Source organism: Corvus cornix, chromosome 1A (assembly GCF_000738735.6).
Source record: "Corvus cornix cornix isolate S_Up_H32 chromosome 1A, ASM73873v5, whole genome shotgun sequence".
Classification (NCBI taxonomy): domain Eukaryota; kingdom Metazoa; phylum Chordata; class Aves; order Passeriformes; family Corvidae; genus Corvus; species Corvus cornix.
Window position 1 is genome coordinate 71523407 of NC_047057.1, and position 19478 is coordinate 71542884.

The 19478-nt window shown below is 46.5% G+C and overlaps 2 protein-coding genes and 1 long non-coding RNA gene across 3 annotated transcripts; 1 reads left to right on the forward strand and 2 right to left on the reverse strand.

The window, feature by feature from the left end:
* The first annotated feature begins 490 nt into the window (after window positions 1-490).
* LOC109145251 lies at window positions 491-16269 on the forward strand. The gene is made up of 4 exons (XR_005604494.1): window positions 491-938; window positions 6308-6437; window positions 7875-11326; window positions 16089-16269. It is a non-coding gene; the product is annotated as an uncharacterized LOC109145251 (long non-coding RNA).
* TUBA8 (tubulin alpha 8) lies at window positions 3030-9698 on the reverse strand. Its single transcript, XM_010404155.4, has 5 exons — window positions 9647-9698; window positions 6196-6418; window positions 5392-5540; window positions 4158-4838; window positions 3030-3346 (listed from the first exon to the last, which is right to left on the reverse strand). Exons 1-5 carry the CDS (start codon window positions 9647-9649, stop codon window positions 3059-3061), a joined length of 1344 nt encoding a protein of 447 aa, XP_010402457.2. The 5' UTR covers window positions 9650-9698; the 3' UTR covers window positions 3030-3058.
* PEX26 (peroxisomal biogenesis factor 26) lies at window positions 12321-17995 on the reverse strand. The gene is given in 6 exon segments (XM_039571109.1): window positions 12321-15036; window positions 15749-15895; window positions 16577-16890; window positions 17260-17400; window positions 17806-17947; window positions 17950-17995. Coding segments are annotated over 6 exon segments (870 nt in total). The 5' UTR covers window positions 17972-17995; the 3' UTR covers window positions 12321-14932.
* Window positions 17996-19478: the final 1483 nt, after the last annotated feature.

Here is a 19478-nt window from a genome sequence, read left to right on the forward strand (position 1 = left end):
GCTAGCCCCTGACAATTGCCACGGCACTTCTGGTGTCCAGAGAGCTCCAAAAAGTGCATTGACTGCTTCAAGAGCCGGGCTCCTGGTTACTGAGTGTCCTTGCAAATGACGTAAATCGTAGTGTTGGTGGTCAGGATGAGATCTAAGCCAGCCTTCGGGAAGTTAAGGAATCCACACCCCTGTGTTACGGCCCATCAGCCGTGAATGAGGTGTGAATGTTGCAGTACTTCGGAGAGGAGTTTTCACAACTGGGTCACTGCGTAAGGGAGGCATGACAAGGACTTACCCCACCCCGAAGGATTTGCTTCTTATCAGCTGCTTCCTTTATCTGGAAACCCAGTTTGTAGCCTCAGGTGGGCACGTCCTTCTGCACCTGGGAAGCCCCTCCCTGCACCCAGCGATTGCTCGAGCCCTGAGCACCGCCAGTCCGGTCTCTTACAGCACCTGGGCGGTGCCTGCGATGGCCGAGTGTTTGAGATGTTTATCGCCAGCAGAGCGGCGATTCACAGCGCGCACTGTTGGAGCAATTTGGTTTTCTTGGTTTAGGAACAGGAATGTAGACTCTGCTGTAAACACCTCTGTACAAAACATTGGTTTTCCCCCATTCTGTATCCTAGAAAAATCGAAAAATCCAGCCTGTGTTTTGCCCCAGTCTGTGTTCTGCCTGATCTGGTCTGGGGTTTTCCCCATTTCGTATCCCGGAAAAATCCAGTCCGGGTTTTCCCCCATTCCGTATCCCGGAAAAATCCAGTCCGGGTTTTTCCCCATTCCATATCCCGGAAAAATCCAGTCCGGGTTTTCCCCTCTGCCGTAGCCCAGGCCCGATCCGGCGCACTTCGCAGCGGTGCCCACTGTAATCCCGATCGAGTCTATTTTTCTTCATGTTAGTCGGCTTCAGATTTAATACGAACAGCAGCAAGGTTTGCTCAGCTTATTGAGTGAGTCTGAGTGTGGGATTTAGTGAAATTCCTGTGGAAATCAGTGTCCGAGGCAGCCCCAGGTGTGGTCAGTGAGGATGAGGAGGGGTGGGACAGCCCCGGGTGTGGTCAGTGAGGATGAGGAGGGATGATCCAGCCCCAGGTGTGGTCAGTGAGGGTGAGGAGGGGTGGGGCAGCCCCAGGTGTGGTCAGTGAGGATGAGGAGGGATGATCCAGCCCCGGGTGTGGTCAGTGAGGATGAGGAGGGGCAGGCCCTGCTGAGGGCTGCTTTCAGGGGTTTCTGGAGCCTCTGGAGTGGGCAATCTCCGGGGATCTCTCACAGGACAGCAGTGGGAGCATCCTGCAGGACGGGGGAACACCTGGGTGCTCCTGGAGCATTGCTCAGGACGTGCAGAGGGACAAGCCCTGTCCCACAGGGCGGTGCAGGAGAGGGGAGCAGCTCACCTGAGCAGGTGGGGCAGCCGTGGGGGGCAGGGAGGATCCTTTTTCTTTCTCTCTTTGATTTCATCTTCCCAGTCCCATCCCAGTGCCCCCAGTCTCTCCCTAGTGCATCCCCTCCCCAGAAAAAATGAGGGGTTTGATGGAAAAGGAGTTTAAATTGAGGGGAAAACCTCCTTTTTCATTATTGTCTGTGTTTAAATTGGAGGGGATCCCCCTTCACCTGTGATTTTAAGGGTTCAATTAAAGGAAAACCAACCTTTTCCATGATTTAAGGTTATCAGTGGATGGGGAATTGTTGTTTTCTGGTTTAAATGGAAGGGGAAAACCTTTATGATGCCATTTTATGGGTTTGAGTTGAGGGAAAATCCCCTATTGTCTTCATCTTAAGGTTTTAAATTGCAAGGAAATTTCTGTTTTTCTTTGTTTTAAAGGATTTAAATTGAGGGAAAATCTCTCTTTCTCCAACATTTGAAGTATTTAAATAGAGGGGGAAAGGGCAGAAAAAGAGAGACAAAAAATGGCGGGAAGTGTGAAGTGGAAAATGGTGGGAAATGTGAGGTAAAGGAGATAAAAAAGGGCAGGAAACATGGGGTGGAAAAAGGATGAGAAATGTAAGGGGGAAAGGGCGGGAAATGTGAGGTAATTAACACTCATGCATTAATTAAGTGGGAATTTATGAACACTACCGTGCAACAAAGGAGAGATATTGTCTTACTTTTTGAGAGAAAATCTAGCAGAATCAGGCCTGGAAAGGAGGTTTTCAGGTCCGAAAGTTCACAGTCTTGAAAGAAAGGCAGCTTGGCTATTTCTAAGAATTGTCTTACTTTTTATAGGCAGGTCCTTCTTGAAAGGAATTCTTTATTAGCAACATAAAAAAATCCAGATCCTGAAATGAGCAAGGAGGATCACAAATGCATGTAGGAGAACCTAATCAAAAAGCAAGACAGTATCTCATTTGTTGCACAAAGGTGTTAATAAATTCCCAATTAATTTATGCATGAGCACCTAAGTATTTCATCCATAAGCGCTCAATTAATTTATGCATGAGCATCCAATTAAGTCTGCCCCCCATGTGCCTTAGCATAGCTTCTAGGAGGACTTCTGCCATGATCTTCCTAGGCACAGGGAAGAGGCCAACAGGCTGGTAGTCACCAAGGCCCTCCTTTCTACCCTTTTCAACAATGGGGACAATGTTTCCCTTTTTCCAGTCCCCTGGGACTTCACCTGATTGCCATGACTTTTCAAATATCCCGGAGAGTGTCACGGTGGCTGACTGGGGATGCGTGGAATCCCGGCTTTGGCAGGTGTCTGTGGTGTCCCTGTTGGCTCTGTTGCTACTATGCAGGAGCAGGAAGCAGGGCTCTGCAGCTTTTTGGGATGACCTGCCTGGAATGTAGTGAGTCTGTCGTGTACCTTAGAGCTTAAACAGGCTCACATTAAGTGTGCAAGGGAGAGCAAGTCTTTTTACATTGCTGGGAGTGGTGGGACATTACTACAGCTTACAGATTATATTTTATAGGATAATTTGCCTGTTACTTATAGAATAAAAATTGTCGCTGTATGACCTCTCCTGAATTTATGTTCACAACGCACAGAAAAGCTGAGCTAATTGTGGATACGTGCAATACAGTGACACAGAGACAATTCTGTGCTCACTAGGAACAGAGTGTATTTTAAAATTACTCCCCATCATTTTCTTCTTCAAATGAGTCAGTTCCCACTTCTTCATAGTCCTTTTCCAGGGCAGCCAGGTCCTCTCGGGCCTCTGCAAACTCTCCCTCCTCCATGCCTTCACCCACATACCAATGCACAAAAGCTCTCTTGGCGTACATCAGGTCAAACTTGTGGTCGAGCCTTGCCCAAGCCTCGGCAATGGCTGTGGTGTTGCTCAGCATGCACACTGCCCGCTGAACTTGGGCTAGGTCTCCACCAGGAACAACTGTAGGAGGCTGGTAGTTGATCCCAACCTGGAAACAGGAATGTGAGAGAAGGTTGCAAAAAAGCTGGAGCAGGAGGCAGTCAAAGAGCTGAAGAAATGTGAGTAAAGTTACAGATTCTGGGGTAGAGTGGTGCCAGATGGCAAATGCCATTACAGATGTCGAAGGGTATGGCACCCACTCATTTGAATATCTATACTATTCTTCTGTTTAATGTACACTGACAAGTTTGTACCTTCTTAACAGCTACTCAATACTGAAAGTAGAGTTTCGCCAAGGTACTCTGTAGAAACTATTATAAAAAGTTGGTTCCCACCTGAGAGTTTTTGTTGTTGAAAGGGCCGTTTGTATAACAAATATTTTCCCCCTGTTAATGTCTGTATTATTGTTGAAAATGTTTCCCAGCATGGCTGTGTAGCCAGTGGGAAGAGGCTATATAACATTTCTAGGTTAACGAAGAGACTCCCTAATACCAGCATTTCCTTTATTAATTTTATCAGTTTTGGTATTTCCTTAAGTTTAGATTGTGCTTCAGAGGCAATGCTCATTGGCTGTTCCAAAGGTCAGCTGAAATTAAAACTTCTTCAAATTTTAACCCATATACACTTCGAATTTCCACTTATTTAAATATGTGGAAATATAAATATGTGTCAGTGGGATGTCCAAAGGAGAAAAGGCACATTTTATATAAATGCACCCTTCTTACTTTCATTGGGAAATACCTATATTTCTCCATGCTCAGTGGGAAATACAGAAGACTGAAGGTGTTAAATACAGGTTTTCTACTAGGCTGAACGTGCCCTTTGAACACTGAAGAGAAGCTCATGGCAGCCCTACTCACCTTGAAGCCTGTTGGACACCAGTCGACAAACTGGATGGTTCTCTTGGTCTTGATGGCAGCAATGGCTACGTTGACGTCCTTGGGGACAACGTCGCCCCGGTAGAGCATGCAGCAGGCCATGTACTTGCCGTGCCTCGGGTCACACTTCACCATCTGGTTGTTGGGCTCGAAGCAGGCGTTGGTGATCTCGGCCACCGAGAGCTGCTCGTGGTGTGCTCTGTCGGAGGAGATGATGGGGGCGTAGGTCACCAAGGGGAAGTGGATGCGCGGGTAGGGCACCAGGTTGGTCTGGAACTCTGTCAGGTCCACGTTGAGGGCGCCGTCGAAGCGCAGCGAGGCCGTGATGGAGGACACAATCTGGCTGATCAGGCGGTTGAGGTTGGTGTAGGTGGGGCGCTCGATGTCCAGGTTGCGGCGGCAGATGTCGTAGATGGCCTCGTTATCCACCATGAAGGCACAGTCCGAGTGCTCCAGCGTGGTGTGCGTGGTCAGGATGGAATTGTAGGGTTCCACCACAGCGGTGGAGACCTGAGGGGCTGGGTAGATGGCAAACTCCAGTTTGGACTTCTTTCCATAATCCACAGAGAGGCGTTCCATCAGCAAGGAGGTAAAACCAGAGCCGGTACCGCCACCAAAGCTGTGGAAGATCAGGAATCCTTGCAGCCCAGAACAGGCATCAGTCTAGAAGGCAAAAGAGAAACAGCAGGGGCTGAAAAAGGTGGAAAAGACTTTACTATGTGAGTTTATCCTGAGCTGAAGGAGTGAGCAGTCATGGGCAATATATAGCACAGATTTCATGTCAAGTTTTCCTGGGAAACGGCTGGTGATAATTCCAACCTTTGCTTTCCTCACTGTCTCAACTCATGACACAGAGAGCCTTACCTGTCCAGGCATCTCTCTGAACTTCACACTGCTCTGTTATTCTAGTTGAAACCAGCAACGTACAACTGCATAATTCACCCTTCATTATCAGTATTGGTGCTGTAGGGCTGTGCTAATAATTAACAATTACATATTCAAAATCACTTTATTTACATATTCAAAACCTGGAGGCATACAGCTGGGAAGTCAACTACTGGGCTTCTCTCTTCTGGACCATGTCCAAGACATAGTCTGTATGACTTGCAATGTCTTTTCTCAGCCATTGGTCTCATTTGCAGCTAACAAGCTGTTAGTTCTGCCCTTCTTTCTTCTGCAGAGTCCAAACTGCTGTTTCAAAGCTATTGGGACTTACCAGCTTACGGACACGATCCAGCACCATATCAATGCTCTCCTTGCCAATGGTGTAGTGGCCACGGGCATAGTTATTGGCTGCATCTTCCTTTCCAGTGATCAGCTGTTCTGGATGAAAAAGTTCCCTGAAGGTGCCAGCCCGTACTTCATCTGAAGGAGAAAGAGAAATTGTAAGAATATGCTCCAGTGCCAACGAATTCTGGTTGTTGCTGTTGGCATCAATACACGCTGTCAGTCACAGGAGGTCATGATGCCAAAGAACAGATGGTGATGGAGGAGGGAAATGTCTCCAGAGCATTTTTTCATTGTTGCATTTGATTGATTTATGGTGCATCTTCAATCCAGCCACTTATCTTCTCATGAACTTGTCAGTGACAAGTACAGCCTGCATCCACAAGTCCCCAGAAAAAAAGTGTGAAGAAATTCAGGTGTCCCAATTTTTAGACATTCTTCTATTATTGGAGAGAAACTGTCAGGCTCCCACTTTGAATCCAAACTGAAGAAGAGCAGAATTTGAATGGCAAAAATGTCATGACAAACCCAGAAGTTAAATGTTGGTGCAAAGAGAAGTTGTACACACCTCTTGTACCAGCTATTAAACTGCTGGGGATCCTCCTGTTCCTATGTTTGTAACACTTGTGACAGAATCTGGCATTCTGTGTCACAAGAAAATTAATTTCATGCTACCTAGTGGTAGCCCAAGGCACAAAGAGCTGCTTTGTGCCAGCAGAGACTGGTGGCACACCATGGTGATGTGAGGAAAAGCAATCTCATCTCCCTTTTGCAGGAATATTTCTATACTGACCTACTACAGTTGGTTCCAAGTCCACCATTACAGCCCGTGGCACGTGCTTCCCAGTGGCTGTTTCGTTGAAAAATGTGGTAAAAGAGTCATCACAGCTGAGTTTATCTTGCAGGTCCTTGAAGGTGCCGTCTGGCTGAATGCCGTGCTCCAGGCAGAAGAGTTCCCAGCATGCATTTCCTATCTGCACTCCAGCCTGGCCAACGTGAACAGAGATGCACTCACGCTAAGGGGAGAGAGGAGAGGTGGGGTCAGAAAAAACAGCGTGCCTTAGTCCTCCTTATTCCTGGTGGTCACATTTTCCCAGTGTATTGCTTTTCCAAAAAATCAGTGAACTGTCACTGTCAGCTGTTCATTTGGTTGTTCAGCCCCACGACTACAATGAGACTGCACATGCCAGATACAGGGACAGTTCTTTTAAAAATCAAGATCTGTGTGCTGTGCTATAGAAGTATTTGAAAACAGTCAGGAAAAATTAATTTCAGTTACACGAACCCCACCTTTCCTCCTGGATTGGCCCTGCTGAGGAGCACATCCCAGTTTAGTTTATTTTTACTCCTGGCTGGAACCTGACACAGCCACGTGGCATCCCTCACCCTTATGTAACCCAAGGCAGGTGATGTCTTTTGATCCTTCTACCCTCTGATAGCAGGCTAGTGTGGAAACTTGGAAGAGCTACTTTCGGCAATATTCACCTAAGGAAATTGTTTCAGACTTTCTTGGTCGAAACAAATGTTCCTTCCAGCTCCATTAATTTTACATCACGGGTCCATTGCTTATCAGGCAGTGCCACTGCAGTATAGTGTGTTCATTTGCACGATTTTGAGCATTCTTTCTGTGGCAGCCAGGAAGAGACAACTATGTAACACCAGGCTAAAGCAGGAAGGTGTCAACTGCTCCAGAATCCTATACACTTAAAAGTACTGGAAAATGAAGGCCCTGGTGCTGGATTTCATAAGTTCACAAACAGAATTATAAAGCAAATACTTCTGGGTTAGTCCCAGCAGTTGCAACACTGGGTGTAGGGAAAGGCATTTTTTTGAGGAGAGAGTGGTTTCAAGCATGAGGAGTTTTTCATATTTGGCTTCTGCTTTGGAGCTATTAAAGCTGCCCAAGCTTTTTGTGATGCCCAGGACCCTGTCCATACCAGGGAGTAAGAAAAATTCAGGTCATAGTACTGAACACTGGCCTGTGATCTCCTGTGCTGATTGATAATTAGCACAGTCTCTGGCACAGTTTTGGCTTAGGCCAGTTAATGTTTTTCCAGACAATGCTTAGGCACCATGCAGAAAACAATTTATTGTCAAGGATGGTTTCCAGTGAGCAGCTCACTGACCGCTGCCAGGCTTTGGAGAGGGAAGGAGGATTGAGATGCCCAGCTATGAAGCAGGCCTGGCTTGAAGGGCAAGAGGATGGTCCTCACTCATTTTAGTTTTGTTATACTGCATTTAGAGATAACCAAAGTCAGTATCAGATTTGACCAGTTAATTTTTTTTTTAAATTACATTCTGTAACTACTAACCCGGCAAAATCATTCTGTGACCTGAGAATGAAATGTATCCTCCCCAAAAACTAAATTTTCAGTCACAATATGTGAGCAGCAGCATCTCTGGAGCAGTGTTTTTTTCAGAAATTGACATATATTTGTGTTTAAGAAACATAACTGAAGACATTTTTTTCAGAAGCAGCTAGAAGCTCAGAAGTCATCACTGCCCCAGCTAGTCATCCCCAGAAGTTCAAATGAACATGAAAGCTCAATTTAAATCTTTCATTCAATGAAATAAATTATTTCTGTTGACTACTCATTTCTAAGGTGCTGACTCTGCAATTGCATGTGCTCTCAAGTGTACTTGCACAACCCTGTTTTTCTCAACTGAGTTGTGCAAAAGTCTCTGAGTTATTTGAGTGACAATGGGGCTTCATAAGTCAGCGTGTTGCAATCTGGAGGACTACTCAGGAGACCCTGAAGGCATCTTTGGGCTTAGAGAATTCAATTAATGCTGGCTTTCCACAGAGCAGGCTCCTGCCTTTTCTTTGAAATCCCAGTGTGAATCTGTGAGGCTGGCAGCAAGAAAAAGAAGAGGTTTTATTCTTTTCAAACACAGCAATGAGGCCAGCTGGCTTTTAAAAAGAGTATCTTTTAAAGCAAAACTACAATTACAAGTTAAGCAATACTTTACACCTAAAGAGCTGCTTTGCTCAGTTCTTCAGATCTGTAGAGGAATTAGGTGTGTTTTTTTCACAGACAGAACAAGTGAATGCTGCCTTAGGAAGTTAATATTGTAAAGTTTCATACAGGACTATAGCTGAAGAGGTTTTAGACTGAGTTTTCAGCTGCGCTCATTTGAAACTGTATCTCAACCCCGCTTTTTGAGCCGTTTCATCTTCTCCTACCCCAGCAGTAATTTGGAAATATTCTGCTGAAGAGAGAAGACCGTGAAAAAGAGGTTTCTGATTTTGCATAGTAAACAGCAATAAAATAGATGCCAGACTTTTAGTAGGGAAGAGAGTGGGCCTTCTTCAGCGTAGCAGTAAACTGATCTTTACATGATATTTTAATGTGGAGCCTTACCCAAACTCATGTTTCACATCCTACCACCAATGTACCAGGACAGGACTAACAAAGAAACAGTAGAAAGGACCAGATCCTTTGTGAAACTAAACCTGGGACAGCTTCAAATCTTAAAAAAACCAACTAATACCTGGCTCCAGTATTTACTGCACAAAGGCAGACTTTAGTCTTCCAGCTGTTCCACAAACACGCTCACTTCCCCAGGTCTGGGAAGCCTGTGGAAGTATCTTGCCTGCGAGGTGAGCTGGCAGAAAGTAACACAGTTCTTCCTCTGCACCAAAATTAGACTCAGTGCTAGAGATATATTGGAGTACAAGGTGAAATAGATTTTTTCACATTCTAAGAGGTTTTGAGCGATTTCTACAAATTTATAACAAACCCCCAACACTTAAAAACAAAGGGCATTTTTTCACTTGCTTAAACGCATACATACATAAAAGGATTCATGGACTCCAGAAACACACCTGCTTACCCTGTATAGCTATGGACAGTATAGCCCTTGGGGCTAAATTAATTTAAAACAGACACAAAGGTAAATAACTTTTTTTGGTTTATTTCTAAAAAGAATTATCTCTCATGCAAATGAACTGGTATTGAGAAAATGTGGTCACAACAGAAAATACCAAACAGCTAAGACTCCACATTAAGACATTAAGTTTGTCTTATAATTCCACTATTTAGGGACTCTCTGAAGAAAACTTAATGCTGTAATGCTTCAGGAAGATTTTCTGCGCTCCTCTGCCATCTTCTTACGTGGTAAATGGTGTGTGAGATCAGGGTTCTGCGGCAAAACCTACCAATAACAACAGCAGATCCCCCTGCCTTCCCTCCCCCACAGCCCTCCCCATCCCTGTGTGGCCGGGGTTCCCACATCCCCCTTACCATGGTGTCTCCAGAGGTGTTTGCTTCCCTTTGGGATCACTGGTGGCAGGTCTGTGCCGGAGCCTGGCTCTGGGCTGCAGGGCGGGAGGCACCCTGGGCCCGGCACGCGGCACCTGCTGCTGCGCTTCAGTGTCACAGCGCGGAGGGGAGAGGTCAGCCCGCTGCCTCCTGCCCTCCAGCACCCTCCTGTGCAAATCCTCCCCCACAGGCAGGGCTCACACACACCCCAGCTTTCAAACTCAGTGCAGCCAGGGTTGGCACGCTTATTGACTTGGAGCGCAGCCATGTAACACATCGTACGCTGTGCTTTCTAACACCTCAGGATTTTACGTCACCTGCAAGACACACACCATCCCAGTTCCCTGCTCTGCCAATATGCACTTCTGTAGATGAAAATCGCTCCTGAATTCCAGTACAGAAGGCATAAGAGAGCAAACAAATGGAAAGGAGAAGGATAGAAGAAAAACAAAAATAGAGATCTGGAAACTAAACATATATATTACCATCCTTAAGCTTGCTCTACCGTCACTTTTAAATGATCTCCTGGCTTCTCTATTAACATTTCAATTTACTTCTATTTCTTCTCTTTCCATGTGTAGTTATCCAGGCTGTCAGCAGTATGGGACAGCTTTCAGTACAGCCTTCTCTGTCCAAACACAGAAAGAAATCTGATTCCTATTGCAGTGTTTATTGCAGGACAGAGCTGGAGGCATCACCCCAACATTCTGACGCCAGATTAGTGCAGTTGCCTCCACCACTTTGCTCCTTCTGCCCTAGTTCAGCACTGGAAAGCAGCAGCTTCTCTCAGTACAGAAATCCTCGTGTCTGCAACCCCTAGGTAACAAAGAGGAAGGCACACTTAATTGCTTGAATCTGAGTGTTATGTTTCCCCAGACTTTATAAATGTACTGTTTATGATGATGTTTAATGAGTGACATTTAAATAGACAATTCCTAAAATGTAGGTTAGTCTACTTTGACATGATGATATTAACAGATTGTTCTGCCACTCTTGGCAACCAGCATATAAGTATCTTCTTTAACACCTACATTTTAACAGTAAGAAGTAGTTCATACTAGTTTTTATAAACTCAACTTTGGTATAGTCTTAATTTTGCTGTTCTTTACATAAACCTGCAAATCATTACTCTTTGATTTTGGCTGGGAAAAGCTACAGAACTTTCTGGAGCCATAATTATTTTTTTACAAAGAACTTCCATTATAATTTCCATCTGCTGCTTTGCTTAAGCTGAATCTGAGTTCTCCACAAAACCATCAGATTTTTGCTTTGAGACTAAGGAACAGGTTGCTCTAGTGTTCTTCTTCCACTGGAAGTGGTAACATTCCAGACAAGCTCTGGTGCTCTGGACAATCTGAAATGTTAATGCTCACAGCTTCAGAGAATCAAGAAAAAGTCTCACAGTAAATACTTTGAGCAGGCCACCACCCGAAACCTCTTAGGCACACTTTGAGTCAACGTGTCTGATCTAGCAGCTACAAAATCTAGAAGAGGTCTGTGAATTACTAAATTATTTGCAACTTAGTCCTTTGTGGCATTTTCTCCGCTCTCTCCTAGCCAGTGGGAGTCCACAGAGACATGAGGCAGACACGGCCTGGACCTGGATTCTTGGAAAATAAGTAATCTTGATGGATGCTGGCATTCAACCTCTGTGGGCAGATGGTGAGATGCCATACAAAACCTAGAGCCTTTTTCTCTAATTAAAGATAGACACACCTCTGGAAATGGCATTTTTGAATAATCTAGAAGTACTGTTGAACTGGTTTAACCCCAGCTGGCAACTAAGCACTGAATCAGAAGAGAGAACCATAGGTTGAGATATAGTTTTAACACACAAAGCAAAACAAGCAAGGCAAACCAAGGAGTTGATTCACCACTTCCCCTGGGCAGGCAGGTGTTCAGCCATAACCAGGACAGCAGGGCTCCATCACTGGCTCGGGAAGACAAACACCATCACTCTGAATGTCTTCCCCTTTCTCCTTCTTTGCCCCAGCTCGACATGCTGGGCATAAATGCTGGAGATTGAAACACATCAAGAGGCAAATGAAGGACAGTCAACTGCTTTTTCTCCTCTACTGGATGTACATCACCCCCTCCTCCCTCCAGGCTGGTTACCTAAGTGACTCACCAAAAGTGTCAGTCGTGGATCATTTTAGAACAGTAATGTGCCATCTCACAAAACAGTGCACTCTTAGTAAGCTCTTTGGTGGTCACACAAAATCCTCTTTTCCTTTTAATTTGGGAAGTGCAAGTCTCTGCATTTCCCACACATTGTAATACCTTCCTCAGTAAGTGAATGAAGGTTTAAACACTTTCCTTGTGCTCCCTGTTTAACTGTTTCCTGTTAGTCTGTCGCCACCTGCTGAGAGAACCAGCAGCATCTCATTTCAGGATTCCTGACATTCCCAAGGCTAGTAATTAAGTGCCTTTATAAATAACACTGCTATGTTGATAAAATACTGGTTTTCGGGCATTATCCCTGAAACAGAGAACTGTGCTATGTATTTTTACTTTTTATTTGTAGAGTTCTCTCCCCTAATACAGCAAGGTCTGTGCTATGTATTTTTACTTTTTATTTGTAGAGTTCTCTGCCCTAATACAGCAAGGTCAGAACTGTAGTTAGTTCTAATATAAAGATACATTCATCTAATAATAATGAATCCCAGGTACTTTATTCTTGGTTGTATTGGTCTTTGACATCCCAAAATGCAGATTTACACTCTACCAATGTCATCACTTGATTAGATCTCGTCAGATTCACAGAATGAAGACATTCTCTACTTAATTCAAATATGCTGAAACAATGAAACAATGTGAAACAATTCTGGAAAACTTTGATATACTTTGTAGTATATCAATACATTAAATATAATTTTCTTCATATACTCAATCACAGTACAAACAAGCAATTCTACAAAGAGGTAAATCAGTAGTCACTTTATTATAAAAGTTAGATACTGCAGTTTTAGTATTAATTGCAAAAAACCCTGATAGCTTATTTCTGCCTTCTTGTTCTCTCATGATGAATTAAAACCAATATAAATTCTAAATCAGTAGTACTCCAATAAAGTCAAGGTTACCAACCTACACTTAAAATAAAGTTGAATGTTAAAAGTTAAAACAACATTTAACAGTATTTTAAAAGCTATGTGTGGCCTGCTGAAGCCACTGGTCCAAACCAACCTCCACAACAGCATCTCTGCCATCTAACTAAAAGTGATGCCAGAAGACTACAGCAAAAAGTGTTCATTACTAACAGTCACTTTGATAAGAATTTGGCCTGACTTCAGAGTGAAGTTTCCCATTTTATTAACTGGCTTACAAAGGAGTTAACCTGAGGCCTTCCAAAGCAGGGGGGCAGAAGACTCATCCTGGTCATTTCTTGGAGGAGCTCAACTCCACACAGAGCTTGTGCTTCATTCTACCTGATTTCACATCAAGTGTTGTTCGCAGAGTTGTAACTACACTTACAGCTGGATGACAGGAACCATTCAGCAATATCAAAGGCTGCTCTTCCCTGTGTGTGCAGAGTATGTAAGAAATTACTTTTTTATATGGTGAAGCACTATGTGCTACTTAACCTGGTATACAGTCCTGGCAGAGACAAAAACTTTGGGGAGGGATATGGGATTGGTTTGGGTTTTATTCTTGAGACAACTAGGCAAGGTCATTACTGCACTCATGAATAACCTGCCCAAGTTTGTCTGACAGTAATGCTGGAGTGTTTCTCTTTTTGGGATAATTTAAGATGAAACTATTCTTAGCAGTGAAGGTGAGACTGTTTTCAAAGTGTCTCTGTAGGCAGCAAAGCAACAGATCACACACAGTCTGAGGGTACCAACAGGCCATCTATGTGAAGAAAACAGGAACAGCCACTACCTTAGAGTATGGTTATTGCTAGAGACAAAGGGCACTACTGTTGTAAGACACCACACTGAGGTCTACACTGGTTACTTTTCATGGGTTTGGTGTGGTCCCACCAAAAAGGCTGCTCTGATAACATTTTGTAGTTTGGGCTGACATCAGTGAGCCTACACCCTTTTGGCACCGGTGCTGGGATGACAGGCTGCTTGTCCCCAGCCTCTCTAACCTGTCCCCTCCAGCACACAACAGTTTGAAAGCAGTGTTTTGTTAGGTCAGTGCTCCCTCCTTGGAATGTACCTTTTGTCAAGTGATGATAGACGGGTGAATGGATGGAGAAGAAATTCATGTTCTACCCCAAACATCCAATTTCTGCCCCAAGTGGTCAGAAATGGAGTTGGTCTGGTGACAGACCTGCAGATGTACAATTTTCTTGCCACTGATCTGGGGAAGGTCTTGTGACCTTCTTTTCTATAAAAATAAACTTTTGTTCTGAATGACAGAGCATTGCTAAATGACTCCATCCAACCCAAGACTTTGGATACTGGGGACTTGAGGAGCAATTCTGGATATACAGAGAGACTTTTTGACATCTACATAAACAAAGCAAGAGGTAGGGAAAGTAAAACAAAGCAACAACTTCAGTTGTTCAACTAGACCATAACATAGAATATAATTTAAAAAAATAAATCTATTTCCTGACCACCACCACCACATGCTGCTAAGAATGACTGTGCATCAGGCAAGCACAAAGTGCTGTAATTTGCATTTAAGAAGAGTGGATACAGCACAACAATCTCTGTGGCCCACCCACCTCATCTTTCCAGCTTAAATATGACTAAAATCCAGTGTGCCTGTACAAAGAGGCATCAGTCACAAGAGAAACTATGGCTTTCAAAATGCAATAGGCTTTACTTTCTCCAGTGTTTTTCTTCCATGTGCTTGTCCTAAATCCCATGCTGCAAGAGCTGAGCTTTTCAGATGTCTTCAGGCAAAACAGAATATTCCCCTAAACACTGGTACTCTATTGCCTGCTACAGTCATGCCTCCAGGAACACTGCTGCACTTGTTCAGAGAACTGCCCAGCATTTGCAAGGACGAGAACTTCTTCCATAGTTCATAACTGGCTACACAACCCCCACTCAAGAGACACATCCAAAGCAAAAGTGCTTGAAAAGGAGGATTCTCATTCACTTGTAGATATGGAAGGAGTGGCTTTACCCTAATGTTGGACAGAACCAAGCAAAATGTCAGGAATACTCGCTGTGGTTTCAAAATTCGTACACCACCATTCCCTGTCTGAAGAAATTCCCAGAGTCCATAGGTGGTCATCTCAGATTTCAACAGTCCCTGAAGAGCCTGGTAACATCCCGAAGACAAGGTGACACTTTGAGTGATGGAAGACATTTAGTCTCGAATTGGAGGCCTATGGATTGGAGAAAGCACAGCTGCCCAAGCCTGGCGGAAGAGCTGGACCAGTTTGTAAATGAATGGCAGTGATGTGGGAGAAGCTGCAAAGCAGAATAAAAAGCAAAAGAGCTTGCATTATAAAAGGTAAAACTAGCATACACTAAACATATTAAGAACTACTCCCAGCTACAGTTAATAACAACCTAATTCTCTTCCTTCCTTCAGTTCAGTTCTTGGATCTTTACTCTGGGTACTGCTCCCTAGCAAGCTGCCTTCACTCTTTTCCAATGGATTATTTGTAGAATAACTGTGGAGCACCTGTCACGCAGCAGAAGGGGAAACATCCAACCCCATCACATCCCAGCTGCCACCTCTGTGTCACAAGACCAGCCCATTCCTCAGGGACAGCAGCAGCCATCAGCAGTGAAACTCCAGCACAAGATGATCAAATGCATGGCACAGTGCTGCCCCCGGGAACTCTACTTTCCTGATGGCACAGCCTCTTGGGCAATCACTCATCCAGGGGACATCACCTCGTGCCACCACCAGCTGACTGAGGAAAAGGCTGAGTCTAGGACAGCTCTGCCTGCCTCTCACAGTCTGTGCCTTGTCTGCTGGAAGGAGTTTTCAGAAAACTGGCATTTGTGGAGCTTCATCTTTCTACATGGACTGCAACTGGACACACTAAGTTTCTAGTCACCCAGTTTTTGTGTTTCCCTGAGACATTTATACAGACCAAATTTATTAAAAGCAACTCATTTCTTCTCCATAACCATAATGAAATTTTAGAAATTGGCAATCTTATTCCTGTACCTGGGTCTAATCTCACCACCACCAGGTACAGCAAAAAAGTGGCCAAGAGCATCTTCTTGTAAGGAAGTAAATAGAAGTGGTTTGACATGGACCTCAGGGCTCTACGTAGCAACGTCAACATGGTCAGGAGCTTTTGGGACAGCGCTCCTGGAAAACAAGAACAGAAAAGCTGTTAGGGCAAAGTAAAGTTTAAAAAGTACTCATATATATATAGACAATAAGAAACTAAGATACTAGAAGTCTGATTGCATGAGAGTTGGGTTGGGTTTGGGTTTTTATGTAACAGGGAACAGAGAAACGGTACAATTTTGTAATACAATTCATTATACTTCTTTTTTAGGCATCTACTTTAATACATTATGATCTTATACCACAGTAGTGCCAGCTTCTCTCCTGGGAGAAAACATCAAGTGATTTACAGTTCTGGAGAAGCAGAACTTTAAATGCTGACTTGGACTCAACTGTAAATGGAAATGGAGCAAACTGTGTTCAGAGCCAATAAAACATACCCTTAGAGGATTGCCAGGTAGTCTTAGTTTTCCTTTTTCACCTTAAAAAAAGCCCCCAAAACCTCCACAGTGCTTTTGATCCTGGATATTAATTGTCATCTCCTGATGCTGGCAGAGACTAAGTATACTTTGCCATTCTCAGCAAAGGTATCACTAAGTCTTCTATTTCCTGCTTGGTACACAATGGGACTTCCTCACAGCCGGTTTGTCAGGGCAACGTTCTTAACACATAGTTAATACTTGCGACCCTTCGCCAGTAAGGGACCAACTTGAATTGAAACTGTAAAAAAGGAGCACAAACAACAGAGGGAAAGCCCACCCAGAACAGTTTCTGTCACTGGGTCCTGCTGCTCCTCAGCAGCCGAGCGCGTCTCCTCCTGCCGAGTCCACTGGCAGCGGCTGTCGCAAATGGTGCCGAGGAAGGCCAGCTGCTGCTCGCTGTCAAACACGTCACAGCCTCGCACCAGCTCCTCCGCGCCCTCGAAGCGGCCCAGCGGCAGCAGCACGTGCACCAGGTAGAGCTCCAGCACGGACCCGAACTCGGGGAGGCTCTGGTTGGCGTGGTCTCTCAGCCAGCTGCTGCCCACTTCCAGCATCACCTGCGGCTCTCTCACTTTGCTGTACAACAGGATACTGAAATACAAGGGAGAGGTGTGAGAAAACCCTAAGTCTTTGTCAAAGCTGACATCACGGACAGCTACTGCTCCCAAGCAGCTGTCATGAAGGTATGAACGAGGGTCTACATCAAAGCAGAGAGAATTCTGAGGCAGACAACAGGTGCAGCTATTGGTGCTACTCTCTCAGCATCACCCGTTTTGTACTTGATCACCATGAAGCAATCTTGCAGACAGGCTCCAGCACACACAGGTCAAGTACAGGCCTGTCCCAGATGTCACTTACCCCACGCAAAGTGAAAACATCACATAATACGCAAGCCTGGCCTGCTGTTAAACCTAACGCAAGCCCTGTGTGTACATCTGACAGCAACAGACAGGAACTCACCACAGCTCCAGAACTTTTGGAGGCAGATGTTCAGGGACATGGTAATACTGTAGGACCCAAGACAGAACGTCTCTCCACCGGTTCATCTCGGCCAGCGCCTGAATCCCCACAACACAAAGGGAGCATTTCACTTCTGCAAAACTGGTAAGGAACAGACACCTAAGTAAGAGCTTCTTACAACCACATTTCCCCTCACATCCCTTCCAGTGAGCTTCAGTGCAGCCCAGGTACTCCACAGGTCTCTCGCACCTGCTTTCCCTCCTTTCCCTCTACTTGGCCCCTATAAAAAGGCCAATTCGACCTCCGAGGATATGCCCTGTGACTGTATCTCTGAGAGAACGAAGGGAAGGCTCCTGGGCACACCTCACTTCCCTCAAACACGCACAGATCCCTTCATATGAAACCTGTTAATATCCACAGGGCCAAAAGAAACCCCAAAAAGCGGCAAGCATGGCCTGAAGTTCGAAGCCGGCCCCGCGCTGATGCGACACCGAGCAGCTTCCCAGCGCCACCCCGTCCCCTCCGCACTCCCGGCACCGCTCGCACCTCTCGTGGCCGGGGCCGGGGCCGGGTCCCAAGCTGTAGCAGCCCGCCTCACAGCGCTCCACGGCGGCGGCGAAGTCCCGGTGCAGCACCAGCAGGTCCGCCGCCTCCTCCAGCAGCGCGGCCGCCTGCGCCGGCCCCGGGCCCAGCCGGGCGGCTCGGCCCGCATGGCGGCGGCGGCGGCGGGAGGGCTCTCCCCGCTCCCGCACGGCCCCGGCTCTGGCCCCGGCTCCAGCGCCGCCACCGCCCCCGCCGGGGCCCGGCTCGGCTCCGCTCGGGCAGCCACCGGAAAGCCGGGATGCAGCCCCGACCCCGCCGCCTCCCGGCAGCGGAAGGGCTGTCCCGGCGAACATCCCCCGGCCCCGCGGGCCGCCGGGACGTGTAGTCTCTGCAGCGGGGGGGATAGACGGCTGCCGGGGCTGGCGGAGGGCAACGGGGACGGCTGGGGGCTGGAGCATCTCTTACGAGGAAAGGCTGAGGGAGCTGGGTCACTTCAGCCTTGAGAAGATACCGCTGAGAGGGAACCTCATTAATGTGTGTAAATACCTAAAGCGAGGTGCTAAGAAGATACAGCCAGGCTCTGCTCGGTGGTACCAAGCAATAGGACAAGAGGCAACGGGCAGAAACTGATGCACGAGACGTTCCACCCGGACAGGAGGAAAAACTTCTTTCCTGTGCGGTGACCATGCACTGAAACAGATTGCCCAGAGAAGGTGTGGAGTCTCCCTTTATGGAGATACTCCAGATCGCCTGGATGCAGTCCTGTGCCGTGTGCTCTGCAATGACCCTGCTCGAGCAGGGAGGTGGGACCAGGACCCACTGTGGTCCCAGGACCCGCTGTGGTCCCTTCCGACCTAACCCTGCTGTGCTCTGTGACTCTGCGGGGATTAGCGGTGGAAAGCGGGGTCTCGGGGGGCGCTCCGAGAGGCTGCGGCCGCAGCTCTGGGACCGCAGCTGTGTCGGCTGTGCCGGGACCCCGATCGGTGCCCGTCCCTGCCCAGACGCCCTTCCTTCAGCTTCTCCCTCGTGTGGCTGCCGAGCGAAAGGGGCCGAGCCGGCGCTGCCCGCCCTGGCTGTTCTCCCCGCGGCCGCCGGGCGTCAGCCCAGCCCCGAGTGTGTCCCAGCCGAGCCGGCGGCTCTCCTCACCCCGGCCGGGAGCCGGGAGAAGGGGCTCGGCGCGGTGCTAAAGGGAGAGCGCTCCCCGCCGCTCCCGAAGCACCGCCCGCGCGGTGAAGGATGCGCTCCGCTGCCGGCCGCCTCTTCCTCCGGGCACCTCTCCTCAGGCACCCCGCGCCCTCAGTTTTAAGCACATTACGCTGTCAATGGAGTTCGGGCGTAGTAACAGTGTCTCCGGCAGTACCCGGCAGGCAGCGGTTCACATTCTCCTTCAGTTGTTATTTAAAAACAACAGGGTGTCGTGGTTACAAGGTAATTACGGCAGTCAGTGCAAACGGTCTTCAAAAATGGATCTCTACAGGAGAGACAGGATTGATTTATCTTGTGACATTTTTTTAACAATTGACACATTTATCTGTCCCCCTATTATAATTTTTTAATTAAAAAGTCAAATGGACTAATACAAAACCTGGTAAAGGGTGAAACACATCTTTTAAAGGGGATTTTCTATGCCATTTCAGTGTGGCGAATATGATTAAAAACTTGATCATAGCTCTCTT